This window comes from Rhamphochromis sp. 'chilingali' (genome assembly GCF_963969265.1).
Source record: "Rhamphochromis sp. 'chilingali' genome assembly, chromosome: 14".
NCBI classification, from domain to species: domain Eukaryota; kingdom Metazoa; phylum Chordata; class Actinopteri; order Cichliformes; family Cichlidae; genus Rhamphochromis; species Rhamphochromis sp. 'chilingali'.
The window spans coordinates 27,695,932-27,719,793 of record NC_137941.1 but is presented as its reverse complement, the minus strand read 5'-3'; the positions used below and the strand labels follow the sequence as shown (position 1 = coordinate 27,719,793).

General features: G+C 41.9%; 1 protein-coding gene across 1 annotated transcript in view; it reads right to left on the bottom strand.

Moving 5' to 3' along the window:
* The window catches only part of LOC308410023 (amine oxidase [flavin-containing]-like), a 64,103-nt gene that overhangs the window by 11,574 nt on the left and 28,667 nt on the right, over positions 1-23,862 (bottom strand). Inside the window, exons 2-3 of the mRNA XM_080903085.1 lie at positions 11,120-11,214; positions 10,712-10,849 (exon numbers count right to left, since the gene is read on the bottom strand). Of these exons, the coding sequence (XP_080759211.1) occupies positions 10,712-10,849; positions 11,120-11,214 (233 nt within the window). The remainder of the gene's footprint in view (positions 1-10,711; positions 10,850-11,119; positions 11,215-23,862) is intronic.

Sequence of the window (23,862 nt, the reverse complement as noted above, 5' to 3'; positions counted from 1 at the left end):
CCAAACGAAGACTGCTTGAAGACAAAGGTGACTGTACTTCAGAGTAGGAGGATTTTATTACAACCATATAAAGATAAAGATTTCAATTAATCTCAGAAATCGCTAATCACTGCCCTTGGACTTTTATCCAAATTACATTGTACGCTCTTATCTGACTTCTAAACAAACATCTATGATCAATAAATATTTTATTGCCCAACGTAATATACAGTACTGGGAAAAATGTTTGCTCTTCTTGATTTCTTATTTTTTAAACTACATTTAGTTTTAAAATTTAGTAAATTATTAAATGATTAGATTAACTAATCATTTCATTTAATAAGGGAAAAAAGCTACACAAACCTACCATGTCCTATTTGAAAAAGTAGTTGCCCTCCCTTGTTAAATTGTGAATTTACTTTGATCAGCCACATTTTTTGGAAAGCTGACCTTTGAAAAGTTCACTTTCAACTAGCCACACTAATCCAGAAATCACTTAAATATAACCTGTCTGACAAAGTGAAGTAAGCTAAGCAACACGTCATGCCTTGATCTATAGAAACGCAAAAAAACAGCTGAAAGACAAAGCCAATAACATCCATCAGTCTGGAAAACCTTTTCTAAGACTAAACCAAGTGGAGAGCTGTTATTCAAAAATTGAGAAAACTTTCTAGGAGTGGCCAGTGACCAAAATGACTCCAGGAGTGCATCAATGACTCGTCCAGGAGGTCACAAAAGCACCCAGAACAACATCTCAAGAACTGCAGGCCTCACCTGCCTCAGTTAAGGTGTTCATGATTTATCCAGTAAGAACTACATAAGGCAAAAATGGTCTCGATGGGAGAGTTTCATAGCAAAACCCACTGTTGACCAAAAAGAATATAAAGGCTCGTCTCATATTTGCCAAAAAACACCAGAAAAACAGATTTGATTTGGTTGCAAAATAATGCAACTCCAAATAATATATCTGAATATGTCAAAGTGTGTCTAAAAATGACAAACTGGTGTATCAGATGGCTGTTCCCTCTGCTTTTTGCCAGCTCTCACAAGCTGGTGGCTTCTTAGTGAATGTGCAGCACTTGGCATTCTCTAAAAGCAAGCTAAACAGACACAGCTGGTACGGCCGTTTCCCTCACTGGTCTTGTGAACGTGCAAACATGCACAGCATCCAAAGTGCTGCAGGATCCAAGGGACAATCCCGGACTCTTTCTCAATCTCTGATAAGCAAGCACAGTATTTAATCAAAGTCTGTTTCCCCGTCTCTGATAGTGATCCCTCATTAATGAATCCAGTGCTGAGAGCTGCATTTGCCTGTTAGGCGGTGGTTTGCTGATAAGGGAAAGCAGTACTGGCCTTTTGGATTACAATCTGCCATAGAAAAGCTGATTAGCTACATGGCTTGCTTGAAAGCTAGCTGTAATTACACAATGGCTTGGGACACATGCTGATTTACAATTACTCTAGCTTTTGTTCTGTGAAGAAATGTAGAGGGTGTCAAATGGGTTAGATCACTGCTTACTGTTCATATAAAGTCTTATTGACTTGTGTCACCATGTGAAACTATGAGTTTATTCTTTTGAATTTCTTCTTTTGTAATTCAAAGCTACTGACAAACAAAAAGGTGTAGTAAAACACTAACACACACACGATAAAAATATAGGTAATAAAGACTGATTGCTGTGAACTGCCGATGCAGGGATTGGTTCTCAGGTGTAAGATAATAAATCATATCAAAACACCACCTCTGAAGCCAGTCTAAAGATTTCTTGTATTTCTATCTTGCAGGGCATTCATTATTGGCCAACATAAAATGCAAACAGTTTTACAATATCTAATGGTTTCCAAAACCCTGACATTTTCTCTGAAAGGCCCCATTTGAATAGCTACTAGAGTTTTGAGTTTGCTTATCACTGTAATTATTATAGCATTCTAAGACTTCCTTTACTTCACCTTAATATAGGTTGTTTCTTTCTGCTTAATAAGTTCTACCTTGAACAGCTGGGATAGGCTCCAGCGACCCCGTGACCCTGAAAAGGATAAGCGGAAGCGAATGGATGGATGGAAGTTCTGGCTTGAGAGCCTTTCATTTGGGTCTTTTCGCCACACCCATAACAGGGTAGCCAAAGCCATAGTAGCCACTTCCATCACAGCTTAATGGTAAGCTCAGTCCACCAGCTGGTAAAAGGGAAATAATGTGAGCATCCCATCCCATTTTTAGCGCTTTAAAAAGGCATTAGTTACAGCTACGAGTAGATGCAAAAATGGAGAGAAGAGAAGGAGCAAGACTCTTAACTTCCATCTTGGACCACTGTAACACTTGTTGGTGTGTTAACGTGTATATCAGTGTAAGCTGTGAGAGCAGTAACACTAGAATATGCATACACAAAAGCACAAACATGTGCACACACAGAGCACATACACACTGCCTGACAGTGATAGGTGGGAGCTGCTTTTGATGAGGCATGCTGCCATGGAAACCAGCCAGGAAGCTACGAGTGGCGTGTGTGAGTCTGAGTCTTCGAGTGGATCTTACAGAGATAGTAGCTAGGGAGACACAGTCACATGGGAGCTCCCATACACCAGAATGGATTCATTTAGGGTTCACATAACATGCCACAACAGCAGAAATAGAGAAATGTGTTTTCTAACTGCTGTCTGTGTTATGCTGGTGATATTTCGCAGCGCTGTTGTAAGTAGGTTAAGTCAATAATACATCAGTGCTAGGGACAGGGTGGTGAAGATCACGAAACCATGCTTCATTGTCAATCAGTCGCTAAATAAATGGACTAAACAAAAACCACAGAGAGCACACAGTGTTCTTGATCAATATGTTACCCAAGTAATCATAGCACAGAAGACTTCTCGTCTTTTCCTGTGCCTGGATGTTTTAAATTCAACAAGGAAAACACAGGGTGGCTTTTTTAAATGCAGCCAAGTGAGATCTAGAGCAGGGGTAGGCAACCATTCTGATGGCGAGTGCCATTTAAAATTTCCTCAGAGGTCATTTCGCCATATGATTGCATTAGCAGTAAATTTAATAACGCTCTATATGAACAGTTACACACTACATAGAACCACTTTGTAGAATTATATTTGTTCGCAGATGTTGGCAGCTATCAGCGAATAGTTATCAGCTATTTTGAAACAAAAAAAAGACACTTTTTATCCATAACACCAAATGAACTGTACAACAGAAAATACAAATGCTATTTATGGTCTCCTCACAAGAATCCATCCATCCATCCATTCGCTTCCGCTTATCCTTTTCAGGGTCGCGGGGGGCGCTGGAGCCTATCCCAGCTGTCATAGGGCGAAAGGCGGGGTACACCCTGGACAGGTCGCCAGTCTGTCGCAGGGCTAACACACAGGGACAGACAACCATTCACACTCACATTCACTCGCACATTCACACCTAGTGGCAATTTGGATTATCCAATTAGCCTATCCCCACAAGCTGCATGTCTTTGGACGGTGGGAGGAAGCCGGAGTACCCGGAGAGAACCCACGCGAACACGGGGAGAACATGCAAACTCCACACAGAAAGACCCCGGCCTGATGGTGGAATTGAACTCAGGACCTTCTTGCTGTGCGGCAACAGTGCTAACCACCGTGCCTCACAAGAATGATAAGGAAAAATAAACTAACCCAATATGGCATGTTTGTTAATACAGAGACACACATGTTAATGTGATCTCTGGTCTCCCACTCAGAGACACAGGTCTCCGAGTGTCCAGCATTCAGACGGCTACCTGAGGACACTCATGTGAGAGAAAATCTGCTCACACAGATATGTAGAGCCAAATACTGTCAATAAGGCCTCTGCAATGTTCTGAAGACAGTTAAACTTGTCAGGTAGTGATGTCCAGCAGGTGAAAATGCACAGCTGTGGATTCCAGCTGCTTCGATGTTGCATTAACTGGCATTAACTCAGCCAGTTAATGCGAGACAAATCTAGCTGCTCATTAAAGCTTTCTGGTTTGATCAGAAAATAAAACATTGGTCCATACACCTGAAAGGCCCAAAAGTGCATTGTGTCTCGAGTCTACGGATGTATCCATGTATCTCCGTGGTGCTGATGCTGTGCTGAGCGGACAGCTCCTGAAGCTTTTGAAGTGTCGGAATGTGGAAAGCTAACAACGTCCCTCTCACCAGTAGGCTAAGTTATTTTTAGCCAATTACAAGTTGAATCTAGTACTTGGGGTTGTTAGTTAAGATACTGTCATTAAGAAGCGGCACAACTAATGTGTCTACGCAAGCTGATTTGCTATGTGCACCGCTGGCGCGGCCATTTATTTTTTGATGCACCTTCTCAGATTAATTTACTGCGTGTCGTGCCCAGGGCTGGACTGGGACAAAAAAAGGTATTAAAGCCATAAAGCCTTTGAATGAAAACAAATGCTGTTGTGACAGTGATGTAAAATCTTGTTGGTATATGTATGATTTCTATACATTTTACATCAGATAAAAACTTTGGTTGTAAGCTTCAGATAATTATTTAATAACAGCCAGACATTTTAAATGAGAAGAACAAAGAAAAGTATTTCTTTGTGCCCCCCTTTCCCTGTTAATGCCCTACCTGCCCCCCTGGCAAAACTTTGCTAGACCCGCCCCTGCACAGTTACCAGCTGTCAGCTACTTAGAAAAGGATCCTGGTGTTATTTGTCTCTCAAAAACAGTTCATAACTTCCCTTCAACTCATTCATGTCACCTAAAAGGTAAACCTGTTTCTCCATCACCTGTTCAGCTCTGATGATTCAGTAAGGACATCTCCTGGTTTCATCTTCATGTTTCCCTCTCACCACATATCCAAATCGACATCATGACCAGCAGCTTTACAGCTGTGGCTCCAGCAAACATCAGCTGATACTAAAAATTAATATTAAATAAATTCTAACAACAGCTGATGAAGCTTAAACGTGCTGTTTAGCGCGACATCCGGCGGTTTCCTCTTTCTGGCGCAAAGTAGGCGATAAACAAGAGAGAAAAGCCGATCAGCTGATCATTGATCAGTTTCATGATTGAAGTAGCAACAGGAGAGAGAGGGGGAGAGAATGAGAGAAGAAGAGGCAGCTGTGCAGCAAAGACACAGAATAACTCCACCTTTGTGTCTTTTTTCATTCTAGCTGAAGTACAGGACAAACTGTGTTCCTTCTCAGCTCAACTTAGACTTAGACTTAGTTCCTCCTACGCCGGGCGGCGCATCGGGCAGCTCAACACGAAACTCGTAATAATATTTCTGAATGCGGGACGATTCCGTTTGTACGGGACGGTTGGCAACTCTACTAATTAACCTTATGAATAAAATAAAGTTCACTATCAGTAACATCATAGCACCGACCCAGCTGTATAGAAACTCCATCATGCTAGCTAGTACGCAGTACGAGTTATTGTAACTGACTGTAAAAAGTCAGCATAATGAAAATAAACTCCACCTAAGCTTGGTTTATATCTGACCCAGATAGACTGCAGGTCATAACTTCTTACCTGAAGTTCAGTTCACCTGACGCTCGGACCGGCGGCCGCCTTGGGTCTCTCCTCGTCCTGCCTCCGATCTCCCTCATCCACGTGCAGCCTCCACCACTTGTTAATTTTACTGAATCTGTGGAAGCTCCACGATGCCACCACCAAACAACTGAGCTATTTTTACACACCGGCCAGCATCTGGCCAATCCAACACCTTTCATTGTTTATACCGTTACAAAAAAAATAAAAAATCATCGGGCCACCGAGCAAATGCCCATTATGCAAGATGGCCAGTCCAGCTATGGCCGTGCCATCAGTTAACCCTTCGCGTGCCAACTGTGGCACGCGTGCCTAGGGTTGCCGACCCCTTATCTAGAGTATTATTCTGCACAGACTGTATTTTTTAGCAGCAGCTGTGCAAGTTTGAAAGAACACAGGTTTACTAAATGCTAAATAACGTGCTCCTTTAAAAATAACTTTCTGACAAATAAATACTAGAGCAATATCATCAGCTGCCACTCCAGTGTACTCTAATCCTGCAAATGAACACCTACTCCATGGTGTTTAAATCTGCACCTTCAGTGAGCTATGCATAGTGTAGCAACAATCTCTCTCGGTTAGAGGAAGGAAGCATGGCATATGTGGCATACCATAAAATTCACTTTAAGGCTAGAATTGGAAAAGCGAGGGAAGCAGTGCTTTCCAAGTCAAATCTAAAAACTGGCATCAATTAAAACGTGCCAAGGTGAAAGCAATCTCTCTCCTTTCATCTCAAACAGCATTCTGTCATTCCAGCCTGTCGCTGGAAGCTCTGTTTGCCTTGGAAACGGCTTGCATTGGAAAATGTAGCACGTTTCCTGTGTGTAATGTAGATAAATGTCTGGTATTTGGTGGAAGACTAGTGGGAGACCAGCATGCGAGGCAAACTGCTGCTAAAGGTAGCTAGCTCCTCTTTCTTTTTAAAAGATCAAATGTAGGCCTATGTTTCTGTGGTTTTGTAGAATGCCATGCATTACTGTAGATTAAACAGAGTAAAAGCTTTAAATGAGTTTGAAATTACCTTAGCCTTAAACATTTCCACTATTAGTTGTGGTCCATAAAACACTGACAAGGAACATTTTTCTGTAGAATAATTACTTTTACTTTACTTATTTATTTGCTTTTGATGATTTATCCACAATTTCAATCATCAATGCAGTTATACATGTAATGAGGTGTTTTCATAGTGGTTTATTGTCTCTTTTGCTAAAGTAATGGTTCTTTTAAAAAAACAGAAAGAACCATCGAACACTCGTCACCGTCAGCTATCACTAAATATTTTTTACTAATATAATAGAAATAATAATATTTTACAATTCTTCGGCCAGGAATGAGTGCAGAAAAGTAAAGAAATCTATGTGGAGTGTTATGTACTATACATGGTCACGGTATCTGTTAATCTGATAATCTGTTAATACCATATGTTTTAGTGTGTGTATGTGCGTGTGTGTGTGTGTGTGTGTGTGTGTGTGTGTGTGTGTGTGTGTGTGTTGGTGGAGGGGGGGATATATTGTAGTGTTTCATATGTGCATTTTGTTGTGCACACACCTAGAGGGCAGAAGTAATAATAATCCACCCGGTTGTTAAGTGATGACGTGACGAATCCTACTTCCAGGCCTAAAGTAGTCTGCGTTTAATATGGCTTTTGTGTTGTTAACATGTTTAATGTTATGTATTTTCTTCTATTTAATCTCAAAAATGTCATGGTCCGCGGCCCGGCGTCCGGGGTGCTGCTGGGATGTCCACGCCCACGAGCGTGGCTGCTAACCCCACACCTGCATCCCATCCCAGGCGATCACCAGGTGGACTATTTAATCCTGCCCTACCTGCTGCTCCACGCCAGTCCGTAGTCGCCTCTCAGCGGTAACGTACGCCTGCGGGAAAAGAACTCTTATGACAAACTCTCCATCGGACCTAACACTGTTTTTTCCCTGTGTACCCAGATCACAACTCGGCGTGTTTTTGTTTCCGAGCCACCTGCCTGTCTACCTGTCCGCCTGAGATTTGGTTCACCATCAGCTTCGCCGTCTCGACCCCTTTTGGAGCTCCACCCCCCTGTGGTTCACTCGGCCCGGCTATCACCGTGAGACGCACACTCCACCTTCCCTCGTATGCTGCCTTTTTTCCGCACCCCAGTAATCTGTCTCTCTTTTTGTTTTACAGCCTCTCACAGCCCCGCTCTCGGCGTTCCCTGCGCGGTCCCTCGGTTTCTTCTGGTTCCATACGTTGTTTTTCAGGCTACCCTCACGGGACACCTTTAGTTGCAATAAAAATTACTTTCTTTATTCGCTCCTACCCTAGTGTGTGTGTTCTGCTACTGGGTCCTGCCTGCGCTCGGAACTTCGGTTCATGACAAAAAAAGCTCCTAAAACAGTCACTGATCACTGTTGACCTCCCTTGGCTTTTATTACCGCTAATCATTTATTTAAGCTCAGTTTTTAAAACCTTAGGATGTAACTACAGCCCAGCCCATGCAGCAGTATATGAATGACTAACCTCGTATTGTGGATGGATTATCTCAGTTGTTCTCCTGGCTGAAGTTTGGTCCTTTTACAGCATCCTGCCATGCGATTACATTTGTTCCTGATCACCGAGAACACTCACGTTAACTTTTATCGAGTGGAAAAAAAGTTAGCTTGTTTATATTATGCTAACATAGCTGTGTCGCTAGCGGTCACGTAGCACATCATTAGCTACAGCTAGCCAAACTTCAGTAACCCTACTAATGTCACTGCTGTTTAGTTTTCTGTCTTCATTTGTGTTGGAAGTGATAACAGAATTGTACGTTTTAATTTGTTTCCAAAACCCCGCAGTCAGGGCATGCTATATTGTATTTAGATAGAAGCTAGCGAGCTAACTTCCTGCTAACTTCTAACTCAGTTAAATGTCATAAATTCCGTTTTCATGGATGCCTGGATGTTAAACTCAATTGTTACACCTGGTAGAGCAGAACGCTGATCATTTTATTAAAGATGAAAGACTTTAGACAGTTTTTCAACTCTCAGTAATGCCATAGTGATCGTTTGATATATGGACCTGCAGCGGAGTTTAGACCCAGACACGGCTAGTGACGTCAGACTTAACGACCGGATTGGACTGGCTTTGAAGTTATAATTCAGTGACTGAAGATAGCCAACATAGGCACTCTCCATCCACACACACAGAGAAAGCTCCCAGCCACGTTACTCAGCCCAGTGATTTACAATAGGGGTAGTTTCACCAGGGGACATAGTAGCAATGGAAAATTAAATCAGGTAGAAGAACACAACTCTGTTAAGGACAGTGGTGCAGCCTCACTAATGAGATATTGAGCACAGAATAACAAGAACAAAGAAATATAGCCTGAGTGTCTCTTTCTTCCTTTCCTCTTTGTTTGCCTTTCAACCACTCAGAAAAGAGAAACTGCATTACTAAAATCCCTCTGGCAAAGATTAACATCTCCAGTCACTAATGCTAAAGAAGGGAGGAGTGGTGGCTGTTCTGTAGACATATAGGAAACCACAGGAACATTTGGTTTTCTTTTTCATAGTACCTCAGTCTTCTTTAAGTAATCTGGAAAGCAATATAGGGGAGATATATGGGCAATAGTGATTTAAACGGCAAACTTTAGGGCTGAAAATGCAGCCAGAATAGAATAGAAAAGTCCCGTATTGTATTTGTACATGTACAACAAAATTGTGGGTGCCCCATGCCAATTTTACAGGAATAAAATTTAAATAGTAAGACAGCAGGAATAAATAACAAACATGAGAAATATATAAAATCAAGACTAATATATACAAACAAGAGACAAAAGACATACATTAGAGCAAAAGTTGGAAAGTCTGTGTGTGAGTGGCCTGAGTGATGAGGGTTACTCAGACCATGGCTCAGATTAGTGGCTGGGTGGGCAGGAGTGGAGTTTTTTGTGGCGTATTGTTTGTTAATAGTCCAAATGGCCCAGGGGAAGAAGCTGTTAGTGAGTTTGGCGAGTCAAACAGGAGGTGGGCAGGGTCACCTGTGATGGCCCTGGTTTGTCTGAGACAGGAGAATCTGGCGATGGCCTCCAGGTGTGGCAGAGGACAGCCTTTTTTTGGCAGTATTAATTACCCTCTGCACAGCCTTTCTGATCTCAGTTGTGGGCCCTGTGTACACAGAGCATGCTCTCCACTGAGGAGCAGTAGAAGCCCAGCAGTAGCTTCTAGTCCAGGTTTTTCTTCCTCAGGACATGGAGGAAGTGCAGCCGCTGTTGGGTCTTCTTTACCAGGGTGTTTACCGAGCTTTAACCTAGGAATAAGAGGGAAAGGGGCATCTGAAGGAGGTCGGTTTGGCGATAAGGATGTCTGGGATTATAGAGTTGAATGTGGAGTTATAGTCCATGAAGGGCATCCTCACGTAGCTCTTCCTGTTAGCCAGATGGCTCTGCTCCACATATTTCATTTTTTTCCCCCAAACCACTGTCCAAAAAAACTAAAACTAAGAGTAAAAAAAAAGATATTCCTTGTAGTTGGTCATTAGGTTTGCACACATCTCAGGAGGGTTTTGGCCCTCTTTACAGAAAATCTCTAAATGCTTTAGGTTTTAAAGCCGCCTACAGCACATTTTCTACAGGACTGAGGTCTGGTGTTATAACCAGTGTGTTACCATTGGTGTTCTTGGTAACTGGTCCCAGTCTTGAGATCATTAACAAGCTCCTCCACTGCTATATGTTCTGTCTGACCGTGTGTGGGGGGGGGGTGGCTAATTTTTTTGATTACAGTCAAGTGAACTAAAGTTAACAATGATGATAACGTGACAAGTTATTACTTCGTTGTTAGTGCAAACAAAAAGATTCCCAAAAAATGCTTCAAACTCTACTGCTGATGGCAAAGAGGCTAGCTCTGTTAGCTCATGCAATGTATTAACGTTGCAACTTTGGTCAGTAAATATAAAAAAGTCAAGCTGACAGGAAAAGTGCCAGCGGCAGAAAGTGGCAATTGAAAAATGTTGATAAAGATCCTTGTTGCCATGCCTACTGCGTGATGCCAGAAAAGTAGCAGAGACTTGGATTTCCTTTCTATTGGATAATGGGTCAGACTCAAGATATGGTGCATCATCTTCTGAAAACTGTCATCATTTACTCCATCACTTAAAGTGAAGAATACATCTGGAACATGTCATGAGTAAACATCTGTCATTGAGTACACAGAGATGACATAAACCAAGAAAGCTTGGAGTAGAAAATTATCTGCAATAAAAAAAAGACACTCACATTAACATAATGCACCAAGTTCTCCTGCTCGTTGACTTTGTAGGTCTTTATGCCGTACTCTTTGGCCAGACGGAGGATGCGGTTCTGTGTCGGTCCAATGTAGGCACCGCCTAGATCAACCCACTTTGCCTCCTTATTCTAAAAGACACATACTCGCAATTAGATCATGACAAAAAAGAAAGAAATGTCACACATATTTCTGAAAAGGCTAACTGATCTATGCTTGTACTTCTACGCTCATAAATGACTTGAATGTAAATGTCATTTTTTTTCTGTATGCCCATTAAAAGCAATAGATACACTATCTTGGTTGTAAAATTAAAAAGGCTGGAAAGTATTTATATTACTGTTACTGATTGTCTCTTTTATGAGCCGCTCCTACAGTAGTATTGACACTCTTTGCTTTACCTGCACAGTGAAGGTACGACCACCAACCCGGTCTCTGGCTTCCAACACTACAGGATCGAGCCCACTGGCTTTCAACAGCTTTGCAGCACTCAAACCTGCAGAAGGACAGAGACACCAACAGGACTTAAACATAAGGATTCAAGCAATATATGTGCTTTCTGTACTTGTAAAAAAAAGCAATAGCAAAAGGCACACAGGGATTTTAAAGGTCTTTTAAAATTAATGACAAAAAGGGCTTCCAAAAATCCTAATGCTAGTTAGGACATTGTTATACCATCAACAGCTATTCCCACTTTAATTGTTTTCCGTTGTGCATTTACACTGATTAGCTTTTAGGTAGGCATGCAACTCTTAAATACAATTACATAACATTTGCTTTTCAAATGAACTGAGAGAGCTCTGGGAAAAATGGAGGGGGAAGGATGGGTGGGGGCTGTTGGGGAATCACAAACCAGCCAACCTGCTGATCATGTGGGGAGGAAGAGCTAACAAAAAAAGCACTGAGTACTCATTGGTTTAGCAACCGCAGAGTATACTGAAGAAAAACAGCTTTTCATACACTGACCTCTGGCACTCCTAGTTATACTTTAATTCAATAAGACTACTAAATGAATCTAGGCATGAACACACACACATGCAGAGAATTAGAGGGCAGCATATGGCTCTGAAGCGCTGATCTACAGGGCTGCTAAACACACAGAATATTGTTAAGAAGCTGTTCTTTAGAAGGGGAAACTGGGAGAAAAGGTACACCAAATTAAACAGCTAGACTGAGAGTCAATTCAAATTTGAAAATGTTGCTTCAAATCATTGTCAATGTGGACATCAGAGTCTGGAGCGAGGTGGTGGAGGCTCTGCCATGGTTTGGGGATGCATTACTGGCAGTACAGCAGGGCGATATGGCCAAAAATATTTATCACAATATATATTTGAAAATTTGCGATAACGATATAACTGACGATATAATTGATGCGAGACAAAATACAACTCCACAACATTACTAGCGCAAAAAGACAACCTTCCATTTATTTTCACTTAAAGAAGAAGCTGGTTTTTATGTACATTAAAGCTTTATAAAAATGTAACAGTGCAAATGCAAATTCCTTGCTGAAAGTTTAACCAAAAGGCATTTCCAGTAGAAATGGGCTGACACATCCTGAGCATAACCATGTATAATATCCACTGAAGTTAAAAAGAGGTGCTTTGCAACATTAAACTGCAGTGTGCAGTACGTATTTTTCGGACCATAAGGTGCACGGGATTATAAGGCACATTAAGCGAAACAAAGCAGTCAGATAAATCAAACTTTATTAAACTCATTCTTCTTGCTTCCTCCACTTCTGTACCATTGATTCATTAATTTTGAATTATCTGGCAGCTGCTCTATTCCCATGTTGTTGCAGTATATTAATGACTAACCTCGTATTGTGGATGGATTATCTCAGTTGTTCTCCTGACTGAAGTTTGGTCCGTTTACAGCATCCTGCCATGCGACTGCATTTGTCTCTAACTATCAGGAACCTTAACGTTAACTTAAGTTAAGTTAAGTGGAAAAGTGTATAGTGTTCGTCCTCCAGCTTCACTGTTTATGTTATGCTAACATAGCTGTGTCGCTAGCGATCACGTAGCACATCATTATATACCAGCTAGCCCAACTTCCGTAACCCTACAAACGTCACTGCTGTTTAGTTTCCTGTCTTCATTTATGTTGGAAGTGATAGCAGAGCTGTACGTTTGAATTTTTTCAGAAATCTCTCAGTCAGAACATGCAATATCATGCTTAGGTAACTAGCGAAACTAGCGAGCTAACTTCCACTAGCTTCCTGCTAACTTCTAACTCCGTTAAATGTAACAAATTTTGTTTTCATGGATGCCTGGAAGTTAAACTTCATAGTTACACCTGGTAAAGCAGCAATGCTGATCGTTTTATTAAAGATGAAAGAATTTAGACAGTTTTTAACTCTCAGTGATGCTGCAGTGTTCGTTTGACCTGAAGCATACGGAGTTTAGCACCCAGATTACTCCCAGATTTAAGAGCATCTTAGTCCGACAAATACGACAATAACGACGGCCGCTTGCATGTTCTGCAAAAAAATGTGCTTTGTCGTGTATCTGACGGACAAACACCAAACCAGTTCCACATCACTGAAGTTGCACCATTTTTACAAACCAATTCTGGTTCATCTGTTTCACTCAACAATCGGCCATGTGTGTATGAAAACAAAGGCACTGCGCATGCGCGTTTTACTCATATTCTATCGCGATATTTCATTTTCCTATCGTTGCTTAACATTATACCGGTATTACCGTGAACGGTATAATATGGCCCAGCCCTAACTGGCAGTGTGGAAAAGTACTTTCAGATGTCAATCCACCATGGCACTGTGAATAAAAAGATGAAGAATCGCCTATGAGCAAGTAGTTGGTGACAGTGTGGGGGAAGAACTCCCTTTTAACTGGAAGAGACTAAAGGAAGTGGCAGTGAACAAATGGTGGATGACCGGCTTTTGATTGTGAGGGGCAGCCAATTTGGAACAAAGTAAGGCTTAAAGGTAATAGCGTGTTTTATTCTTGAGGATGAGCTGAGAACTTTGTTGAACTGTGCAAAGCTACTGGAGTCTAACAGAAAAAAATGTTAAAGAGAAAAACAGGCACTCTTTAATGAAACAAAAATGAGCATGCCAAAAATCACACAAAAGCCTACATACTGCATGTTATATTCATTGCATGTTCATCAGCAGACACTGATAAATGAGGAGCAGAGAAGCAGGGGGTAACTTGTAATAGAAAACAGCACAGAGCAAAATGTCTCTACTGTCAGCAGGTACCCACATCTGTGCAAATGTTTTCCTGGCTTTCGCCCTAAATTCCCTTCTGGCCTCGCCATCTTCACCCCTATATTCTTTCCTGCCAAATCTGACTAAGCCCTATTTGATCTGGAAAGGTTTACATTAGTTTAAACAGAGTTTATTTTGCATTACCCAGCGTCAGCCTCCTCTCTATGTACAAAAGCGCTCAGCCTGTCAGGCTTTGCAGAAAGCATTAGACTTGACCAGGAGGAGGCTCACAAATCTCCATTAAATTGATGCTATTAACCTACACTCGGCTCAAAAGGTCACTCTCTGTCTTGGAAAACAAAGAGCATCTGTCTGCATCTCTTGTTTATGCCTACAGCAATCGCTGCAAAAGTAGCTTCCCGTTGGACTAGTCCTTTGATCAGAAAGCTTATTTATCCAAATCAAGGCTTCACTTTTTATCCCCCCTTTTCTTCAATTAAAAAACATGGTACAAACGCAACTAATAGATCAAAAAGTGATCATCACTTCAAAAGGATGCCGGCTGAGTTTTCCCCTTATGTTTACTTCCATTCCCCCAACAACAATAAAGAAAATGAACACACTCAGGCCGAGCTACTTCATGGACCAAAAAGCCAGGGAGGCAAGAAAAAGAAAGAAAATAAAATAGAAACCATCCAAGAATCTCAGTCAGAAATCAAAACCAATCATACAATTACTTTTTTTCTTCACTACTGCTTCATGCATTTGCTCTTTCTGTCTGTTTATACAGATAGAAAATGTTTCTGAATTTCTGTCTTTTTGCAATACTTACTGCAGTAGTTTGTTATGTTTTACATTCAAAAGGTCAGAAGTCAGGTCTGGAAATTATGTTGGTGGTGGCAAATAATAATACAATAAAAATATTAGAAGCTCACAAAAAATTAAGCTAAAATCTGAACTGCTTTCTACATTTTAAAGAAAGACGAATTTTGACCTTAAATCAATGTACAATGGCATTTTTATGGAGATAAGCTAACAATGTTTCTGAATAAAACTTGGTCTCTGGTTCTGAATTTCTAGATGCAGAGGATGAATGGTGCAGCTGTTCCGGTGTGAAGCTGAAAGTGACGGCTGAAACTGCGGATTTACAGGTCAATGGACATTACCACCTTCACTTATGGCCACATATAGCTGGTAATGAGCAATAGAAGACGAGCTTGATATTTATCAAACAGATGTAGTTGCCTTGAAGTGCAATCTTCCTGACATCTGAGGAACAGCTGGTGTCAGTTCAGCGGTGCTTCTCATCCTTTGTGCAGATGTATTTAACGAGGGACCAGACAAGAGAGGAGGAGTAGTATAAGTAGAAGTATTATATTATGGATCGCTCCCTGGGACACCTGGGTGCATTTAATTATGTTAACTTGCCTCCTCGCTTCCTGCCATCTCATCTCTTCTTTCTGTCTTAGTGAAAATGTGCAGGAGACATCCATGAACAAGACTGAAGAACACAGGAGAGAAAATGAGAAATCCTTGCTTCTATAGTATTAGTCTTAAGAGATCCTGTCCTTTTGAGGGATGCTTCCCTCGCTCTTAGCTCTTCCAGACACACTTATCTCACCTGTCCTTGCCTCTTTGAGGTGTTTTTAGGTGCTGGAACATCCTTTGTGATTGAGAAGGGTGAATGATTTTGAGGACACTGGAAAGAGGGTGCAAGAACACTTCAGCTTTGGGGTGACTGTAGCTCAGGAGGTAGAGCAGGTCACCTACTAATTGGAAGGTAGGTGATCTTCCAAATAGAATTCGATCCAAGTCTGCTCCAGTCTGCATACCAAATATCCTTCATCAAGTTGCTCTGACTGTGAGTGTTAGATAGAAAGTGCTTACGTAGAAAAAAGAGTGCTTGTGTGAATGAGGCAAGTATATATATAATATATATATGTATATTAGGGGTGCAACGATACTCGTATTGATATTGAACCGTTCGATACAGTGCTTTCGGTTCGGTACGCATATGTATCGAACAATACAAAATTTTTAATTTATTTTATCAACTTTCCTTCTGACAATGCTGTCTGTGTTGAGCGCTCAGTGGATCTGCACTCGACAGTGCAGCCTAGGCGGAGTAGTCGAACGCAGATTCACTGAGCGCAGGGCAAGCTAGCGAGACAGAAGTTAAGCTCTCCTTGCAACATGGCAAATTGAACCTCCCCCACCCTCATTCAGATGTGGCGTTTGGAACTATTTTGGTTTTCATGTGACATATGACCCTGAAGGTAAGCGCGTCATGGACTAAAGTAAAACAGTATGTCGGATGTGCCACGCAATGGTCAATTACATGGGTGGGAGCTAGTGTGTTAGCGCAGTTAGCTCGTTAACGTGTTGGCCATCCAGCCCCATGCACGGGGCGATCCACGGTAGCTCGTTAACGGAGATTTGCCGTGTTGTGGCATTAACGTCATTTCAACGAGATTTACGCTGACAGCACTAGTGGGAACACAACAAATATGACTGCACATTTACACCGACATCATCCTAGTGCAAAGACAAGTGGAAGCAGACAAAAACAACAAGCACGCGTGCTACAAACTTTACCCGAGTCATTTAGACAGCCGTTAGCACGTGATTCTCCTTATGGGGACCTGATATGTTTAATATGCTGCTGAGAATATAGCCCAGAAGAAGCGTATAGTATAGCTTTTATTTTTGGAAAGAGACATTTCTCTGTAATAAACTCTCTTTTCCAAAGATGAGTGATTCCTCAATTAGATACAGGGCTCGCAAAATCGCTAGCCCGACGTCCCCGGGCTAGCGATTTTTCCAGTCGGGCTACCAAAATCTATCTCTGCCCTGCCCGTCGGCCTATCGTAGGAAGGAAAAATATATGTCAATGCTTTTGCATTCTTTCGGTAATGTAGCTGGGTAATTATGTCATTGGCATCGGTGAGCCACTGTCAATATGTGACATATTGAAATCGCGTTTGAATTTGCGCTTGTTTTTTGCTTTCACTTTGCAATCGCGTGAACTGTGTATAGAGAGCGACAGCATTGATTGGTGAGTGATGATAATTTGCGCACCAATTCCTCTGACATCGTCTTATCAATCGTTAGCTTACTATGCAAACATGACAAGTGAATCGCTGTCAAAATAAAAAACATGCACAAGATAAGAAGTTGCAATGCGTGTTTGCGTACATAAGATTTTCAGGAGGAGGACAGACATTTGTTTAGAACTCTTAAAGATGTCGAAGAAGCAAGCTCCTTTAAGAAATTACTGTGATGTTCCTCCACCTCCAAAGAAATGTCAGAAGGAGTCCGAACCACAAAAGAGGCGCGTATTCTCGGAAAAGTAGTTGCAGGAGGTGAGCTGGCTTCAAACAAATGATGAACGCAGAGATGTGGTGCGGAATGTGCCGTGAAAATTTAACAAATGACAAATTAAAAAGGCATGAACATTTTTTTTTGTATCGAAAAAATATCGAACCGTGACACCAAAGTATCGAACCAAACCGAACCGTGAATTTTCTGTATCGTTGCACCCCTAATATATATATATATATATATATATATATATATATATATATATATATATATATATATATATATATATATATATATATATACATATGTATACACACACACACAAGAAGGCATCGGTGGGCAAGAGACGAAAACAGGGCGTTGTTGGAATGCAACCACGCAAGTAACCCTGGCGGAAGGGGTTACAGGAATAGGATGAGGGACCTATGGATTCTTCGATACCCAACATCCACAATGACGGTGAAACAACTAGTATCTCAGTGTTCCAACATTCGAAAGAAGGGACTGCTCTCACAGCTAGAGATTGACGAGATACAACATAAATGCTATGGCAAGGGGGAGCCAGGACGCCAGGTCAGGGGGGAGATATCATCACCCCCACCCGAGATTGGGTACCAAGCCCCAAGTGCGATAGGAGAAGGATCGTTGAGTGCGAGAGGAACTGACCTAAAAGATAGGATCATGGCCAAGCTTGAAACTTGGACCCCCCGTAGCCGGTTACCAAGATTACGTGAAGTACCCTCAGAAGGTCTGCTAGATGATGTTAATGTAGCACTACGGACGATACCTACAGCCACGATTACCGACACTAACAAGCTGATCTACAATACGGCAGCAGTGATCAGTGAGATGCTTGGCTACAAGTTGAACAGCCACAAGGGGCAGTACCCTCCATGGAGAAGGAGGCTAGAGGCTAAGATCAAGGTAGCACGGAGGGAGGTTAGCCAACTATCGGAGTTGCAGAAAGGCACGATGAGGAAGGTGCCTAAGAAGTACAGGAAGCTGTCCATACCTGAGGCCTTGGAAACTGCCAAGCAACGGCTCACAGCCTTGGCCAGCCGCTTGAGGAGGTACACCAGAGAGATAGAAGGCAAGAGAATAAACCAGCTGTTCTCCACAGAACCAGCCAAGGTGTACTCTCAGTGGCAGGGGAACAATATGAGAACAGCACCACCAAGGCTGGAGGCAGAACAATACTGGAAGAGCATATGGGAGAAGGACGCAACCCATAACGGTAATGCTCAGTGGCTAGTGGATCTGAGGGCAGACCACAGCGACCTCCACGAACAGGGTCCAGTAACCATCACCGTGGCAGATATCCAAGAAAGGGTCTCCAGTATGAAGAGTTGGACAGCACCAGGCCCTGACATGGTTCACGCCTACTGGCTGAAGAAGCTGACTGCACTCTACGAGTGCCTGGCAGCACATATGAACCAGCTGCTAGTTGACAAGAGACACCCGGAATGGCTAACCGAAGGCCGGACAGTCCTGATGCTCAAGGACCCCCAGAAGGGACCGGTACCCTCCAACTACCGACCAATAACCTGCCTCAGCACCACGTGGAAGCTCCTGTCAGGCATCATAGCGGCTAAGATGAACAGGCACATGGGTCAATACATGAGCGGGGCACAGAAAGGGATGGGCAAGAATACCAGAGGCGCAAAACACCAGCTACTGGTAGACAGAACAGTCAGCCGAGACTGCAAGACCAGGCTGACCAACCTGTGCACTGCCTGGATTGATTACAAGAAGGCCTATGACTCAATGCCCCACAGCTGGATACTGGAATACCTAGAATTGTACAAGATCAACAGGACCCTAAGAGCCTTCATCAGGAACTCAATGGGGATGTGGCGTACAACACTAGAGGCCAACTCCAAGCCCATAGCACAAGTCACCATCAAGTGCGGGATCTACCAAGGAGATGCTCTGTCCCCACTGCTGTTCTGCATAGGCCTGAACCCCCTCAGTGAGATAATTGACAAGACTGGCTACGGATACTAACTACGGAATGGAGCAGTTGTCCATACAGCTTGATGGATGACATCAAGCTGTATACCAAGAGTGAACGAGACATCAATTCACTGATCCACACCACCAGGATATACAGCAATGACATTGGAATGTCGTTCGGGCTGGAGAAGTGTAGTCAGATGGTAACAAAGAGAGGGAAGGTAGTCAGAACGGAGGGGATCGAACTACCAGAAGGCAACATTGCAGACATAGAGGACAGTTACAAGTACCTGGGGATCCCGCAGGCGAATGGGAACCATGAAGAGGCCGCTAGGAAAGCTGAAACCACCAAGTACCTGCAGAGGGTCAGGCAAGTCCTGAGCAGTCAGCTGAACGGTAAGAACAAGATCCGGGCCATCAACACCTACGCCCTGCCCGTGATCAGGTACCCTGCTGGGGTAATAGGCTGGCCAAAGGAGGAGATAGAAGCCACTGACATCACACCAGGCAAGACCCCAGGTGCCAGGCTGTGTAAAGATGCCCCAGAGACAATCCAGCACATAACAGCAGGCTGCAAGATGCTAGCAGGCAGGGCATACGTGGAACGCCATAACCAAGTGGCCGGCATAGTATACAGAAACATCTGTGCCGAATATGTCCTGGAAGTTCTGAGGTCAAAATGGGAGACGCCCCCAAGGGTGGTGGAGAATGACCGAGCTAAGATCCTGTGGGACTTCCAGATACAGACGGACAAAATGGTGGTGGCTAACCAACCGGACATAGTGGTGGTAGACAAACAGAAGAAGACGGCTGTAGTGATCGATGTAGCGGTTCCGAATGACAGCAACATCAGAAAGAAGGAACACGAGAAGCTGGAGAAATACCAAGGGCTCAGAGAAGAGCTCGAGAGGATGTGGAGGGTGAAGTTAACGGTGGTCCCCGTCGTAATCGGAGCACTAGGTGCGGTGACTCCCAAGCTAGGCGAGTGGCTCCAGCAGATCCCGGGAACAACATTGGAGATCTCTGTCCAGAAGAGCGCAGTCCTGGGAACAGCTAAGATACTGCGCAGGACCCTCAAGCTCCCAGGCCTCTGGTAGAGGACCCGAGCTTGAAGGATAGACTGCCCGCAGGGGCGTGCTGGGTGTTTTTTTTTTAGTTTTTTTTTTTTACACACATATATATATATATATATATATATATATATATATATATATATATATATATATATATATATATATATATATATATAGTGCTGTCAAAATTATCGCGTTAATTGTTAAGATCAACGCGAAATGTTTAATGCATTAAAAAAATTTAACGCTGATTTTGTTTTTTTATTAATTTCCTGTAATCTAAGACCTTTAAATTCATGAGCACCTCTGGAGGAGGGGGCAACAGTGTGCTATGCTGGCGTTTGGCCTGACAGAAATGATTAGAAGAAGAAGAAGAAGTGACACCATGCTACTATCTAGCTAACACTAGCTAACACACGCAAGCATGGACGAGGGCGGACTTTTGGGTGGAAAGTTTCTCTTTAAGAAGTTGCCTGATGGCTTGTTGGACAAAACGAGAGTAAGATGCACAATTTGCAACGCTGAATTCAAGTACCACAGAAGCAGTTCATCACTGGCGTATCACCTGAGAGCAAAACACCCAACTGAATCCACCTCTACGGGACCTCGCCAGTCTACGCTTCAGGAGTATGGTGCTTGTGGACGAATAACAAAAAATGTGAGAGAAAAGGTAACCAATTCCTTGGTTGTTTGGATAGCTAAAAACTGCCGACCAGTTAGCATAGTAGAAGATGATGGACTGAGAGAAGTCATTCGTGCTGCATCAGGAGATGAGTGTTACAATCTGCCCTCGAGAGGAACCATTGTGTCGAGACTGCACACTTTGTATGGGGACCAGAGGGCTCAGCAGTCCAGCAAGCTTGTGCAAGTAAGGAATGTCGCTCTCACCGGAGACCACTGGACTTCGGTGAACAACGATAATTACTTAAAATATAAAGAATAAAAAAATGTAATTGGAGCCAGGCTATTAATAAAGTAATTGAGATTAATCGCAATTAATAACAGAAAATTGTGAGATTACCCATATGGAAAAGATGTATATAAATCTTGTAAGGTTTTTATCTGTCTTGTGTGACACTTGTATGAAAAATATACAAGAGTGAAAATACATATAAGATCCCTTAAAAAATTATATAAATGAAACTTGCATGTTTTGGATACTTCTTCAAAAAATATATGACATTAACCCGACATATATTATCCTAAGAAGAAAAATGTAATATCATACTTTTATGAGTTAGACAATCATGAGTGAAACTAAACTATTGTAAGTTTTTCATAGAGAACAAAAGATTTACTTGTGTTATCACAAACAGGAAACAACTAACAATTAACATTGAATGACAAAAAGATGTGGGGGAAAGCCACAAATTTACGAGAAGTTTGCTTTGAACATGTGATTAAATAAAACCCCACATTAGAATTTCCCTCTGGGATTGATAAAAATGCTTTTCATTCATTTGTGTAAAGTTTATTTATTTCTTTGTTTAGCATTTTTGCAAAACTAGGCATCCTATTCCTGACTTTCAAATGTTTTTTCCCATTATTGCATTGACATTTAAAGAACAAACTTTTACAATAAGTTTGACAAATGATTAAATCAACACAGTAAATATTCAAAATACATCTCAAATGTATTCTATATAGATGGAAAAGATATTAGACAATATTCATATTGTAGAAATATTTTTAATTTTGCACAGAATCAGCAGATTACACAAAGATGTAGATAAAATACATTTTATATATAATATATTTCTGTCTTTTTACATGACCCAGATTCATTATGACAGTGCTTTAAGGACCATTTAAACACCACACCACTAGCTTAATGGAATTACATTGAAATACATAAATGTTGTGAACATGCATTGCAAAATGTTTTGACAGAATTTTTTTTTCCCCCCAAGTCAGAAACCCATATTTCAATAAGAAATATGTTCAGAAATGACAGCGTGAATGCGCCACCTTTATGAACCGCTATGGCTTTAGACCTTGTTAGCTGCACATTTCACTCTTAATTAGAATGACATTTGACACAATTGAAAGCCTTTGAATCTCTCCCATAATCAACACCATAATCAGTAGCTCCACCTTCACATTTGGATTGAATCATTTACAATAAGATTTAAGATTAAATTATTTACAATAGTACGTATTCAGTAGCTGACATACAATTGAGGTAGAGTCTGGACACTGTATGTACATACATGGCCTAACTATCTGAGTAGCATTTATGGCTTTGTAAAAGCCTGTGGGAAAGTGAACAGTTGACATATAGCTCAGCTGAGTTCTGATAAGAGAACCTCTGGCTAACTTTTGCACTGTGCAATTACCATATTTTCCTATAGCATATAAACAATGACTATCCATTTCAACAAAGTGTGAGACTGCAAAAATACTTCCATTTTTTAAAAGCACCACATAATTGTTTCTTTGTTTTGTTTTGCTGTACGTGTAACCGTGAACAATGTCTCCATTCACAGAAATTCTCTTGTAGTAACTCACCACAGAGTTTGTGGGAACCTCTCTAACTGGGTGGAGAGCAGCTTGATCTCTCAGAGATATTTGTCTTACATTTGGTGAACCAAGGGCAGTCACCTGAGTAAACTTTACATGCTTCTTGACATGCTGGGTTCCTTGTCTCATTTCATTGCAGAACTGTTTAACTTCTGCAGCTGCATTTGTTAAGAACTGCTTAGCTAAACGAGGAAAGGCACGGGAGACTGCCACTCGTTTGCATATTTGTTGTGGTACAGCTTGACTACTTTTTATTTGTTTCAAGAGGTACCCATTGAAACTTTCAAACATAAAGGCTGAGTGAGCCCATAAAGGACCCCATTGCACAACACTTTTACTCAAATGCAACAATGAATGAACATTGAATGTCATGTGCTGTTTTCCATACAGAGATTGTACACCTCCAACAAAGTACACTAATGCGTCGTGTGCGTGGCTTATCAGTTCAGTATTTAATTCGGACCCCAAGAGAATGCTTATCCCTTCTACCAGTAATGCCCAATGACAGTGATACTTCTGTGGAAGTATGCCTTTCAGAACTGGCAAGCTATAGTACAAAAGCCAATGCTGCCACTCATGAGCTTTCCAGAATTTGCGTTCAATTAAAGATCTTGGAACTCGAGCGACGATACCTGGAGGTTTAATAGACAAGAGGTGTTTGTCTATGCTTGCTATTTGTACACCTATGTACCATGGCTCAGAAGTGTTTTTAGAATCCATCCATAAAGATGCCATGTATCTGCACACACCAAGCAGTACACAGTGCATGTAGTCAGGGACCATTCCATTGATAAGATCAAACAATGGCAAATCTGCAAGAGGAGATGAGCCCTTTATCCCCAAAATAGTCTTCCCTTGTCTTTCAACTATTTGTCCTATTTCTACTGTGGTTTTATGATTTCTGTCACTTGGCTTTTCATCAGGACATGCGTAAACCCTTGTTTTTCCATTCCCTTTCCTTGTTTGCATCCCAGGATGAAGGCAAACTCCACAGCCATATTCACCATTAAATTGCTTGAAATTTTGTAACAATGGTCTTGCTACAGCATCACACACACAGCACAATGTGTGTACTTTCATGTGTCTCCGTGCCTGATTG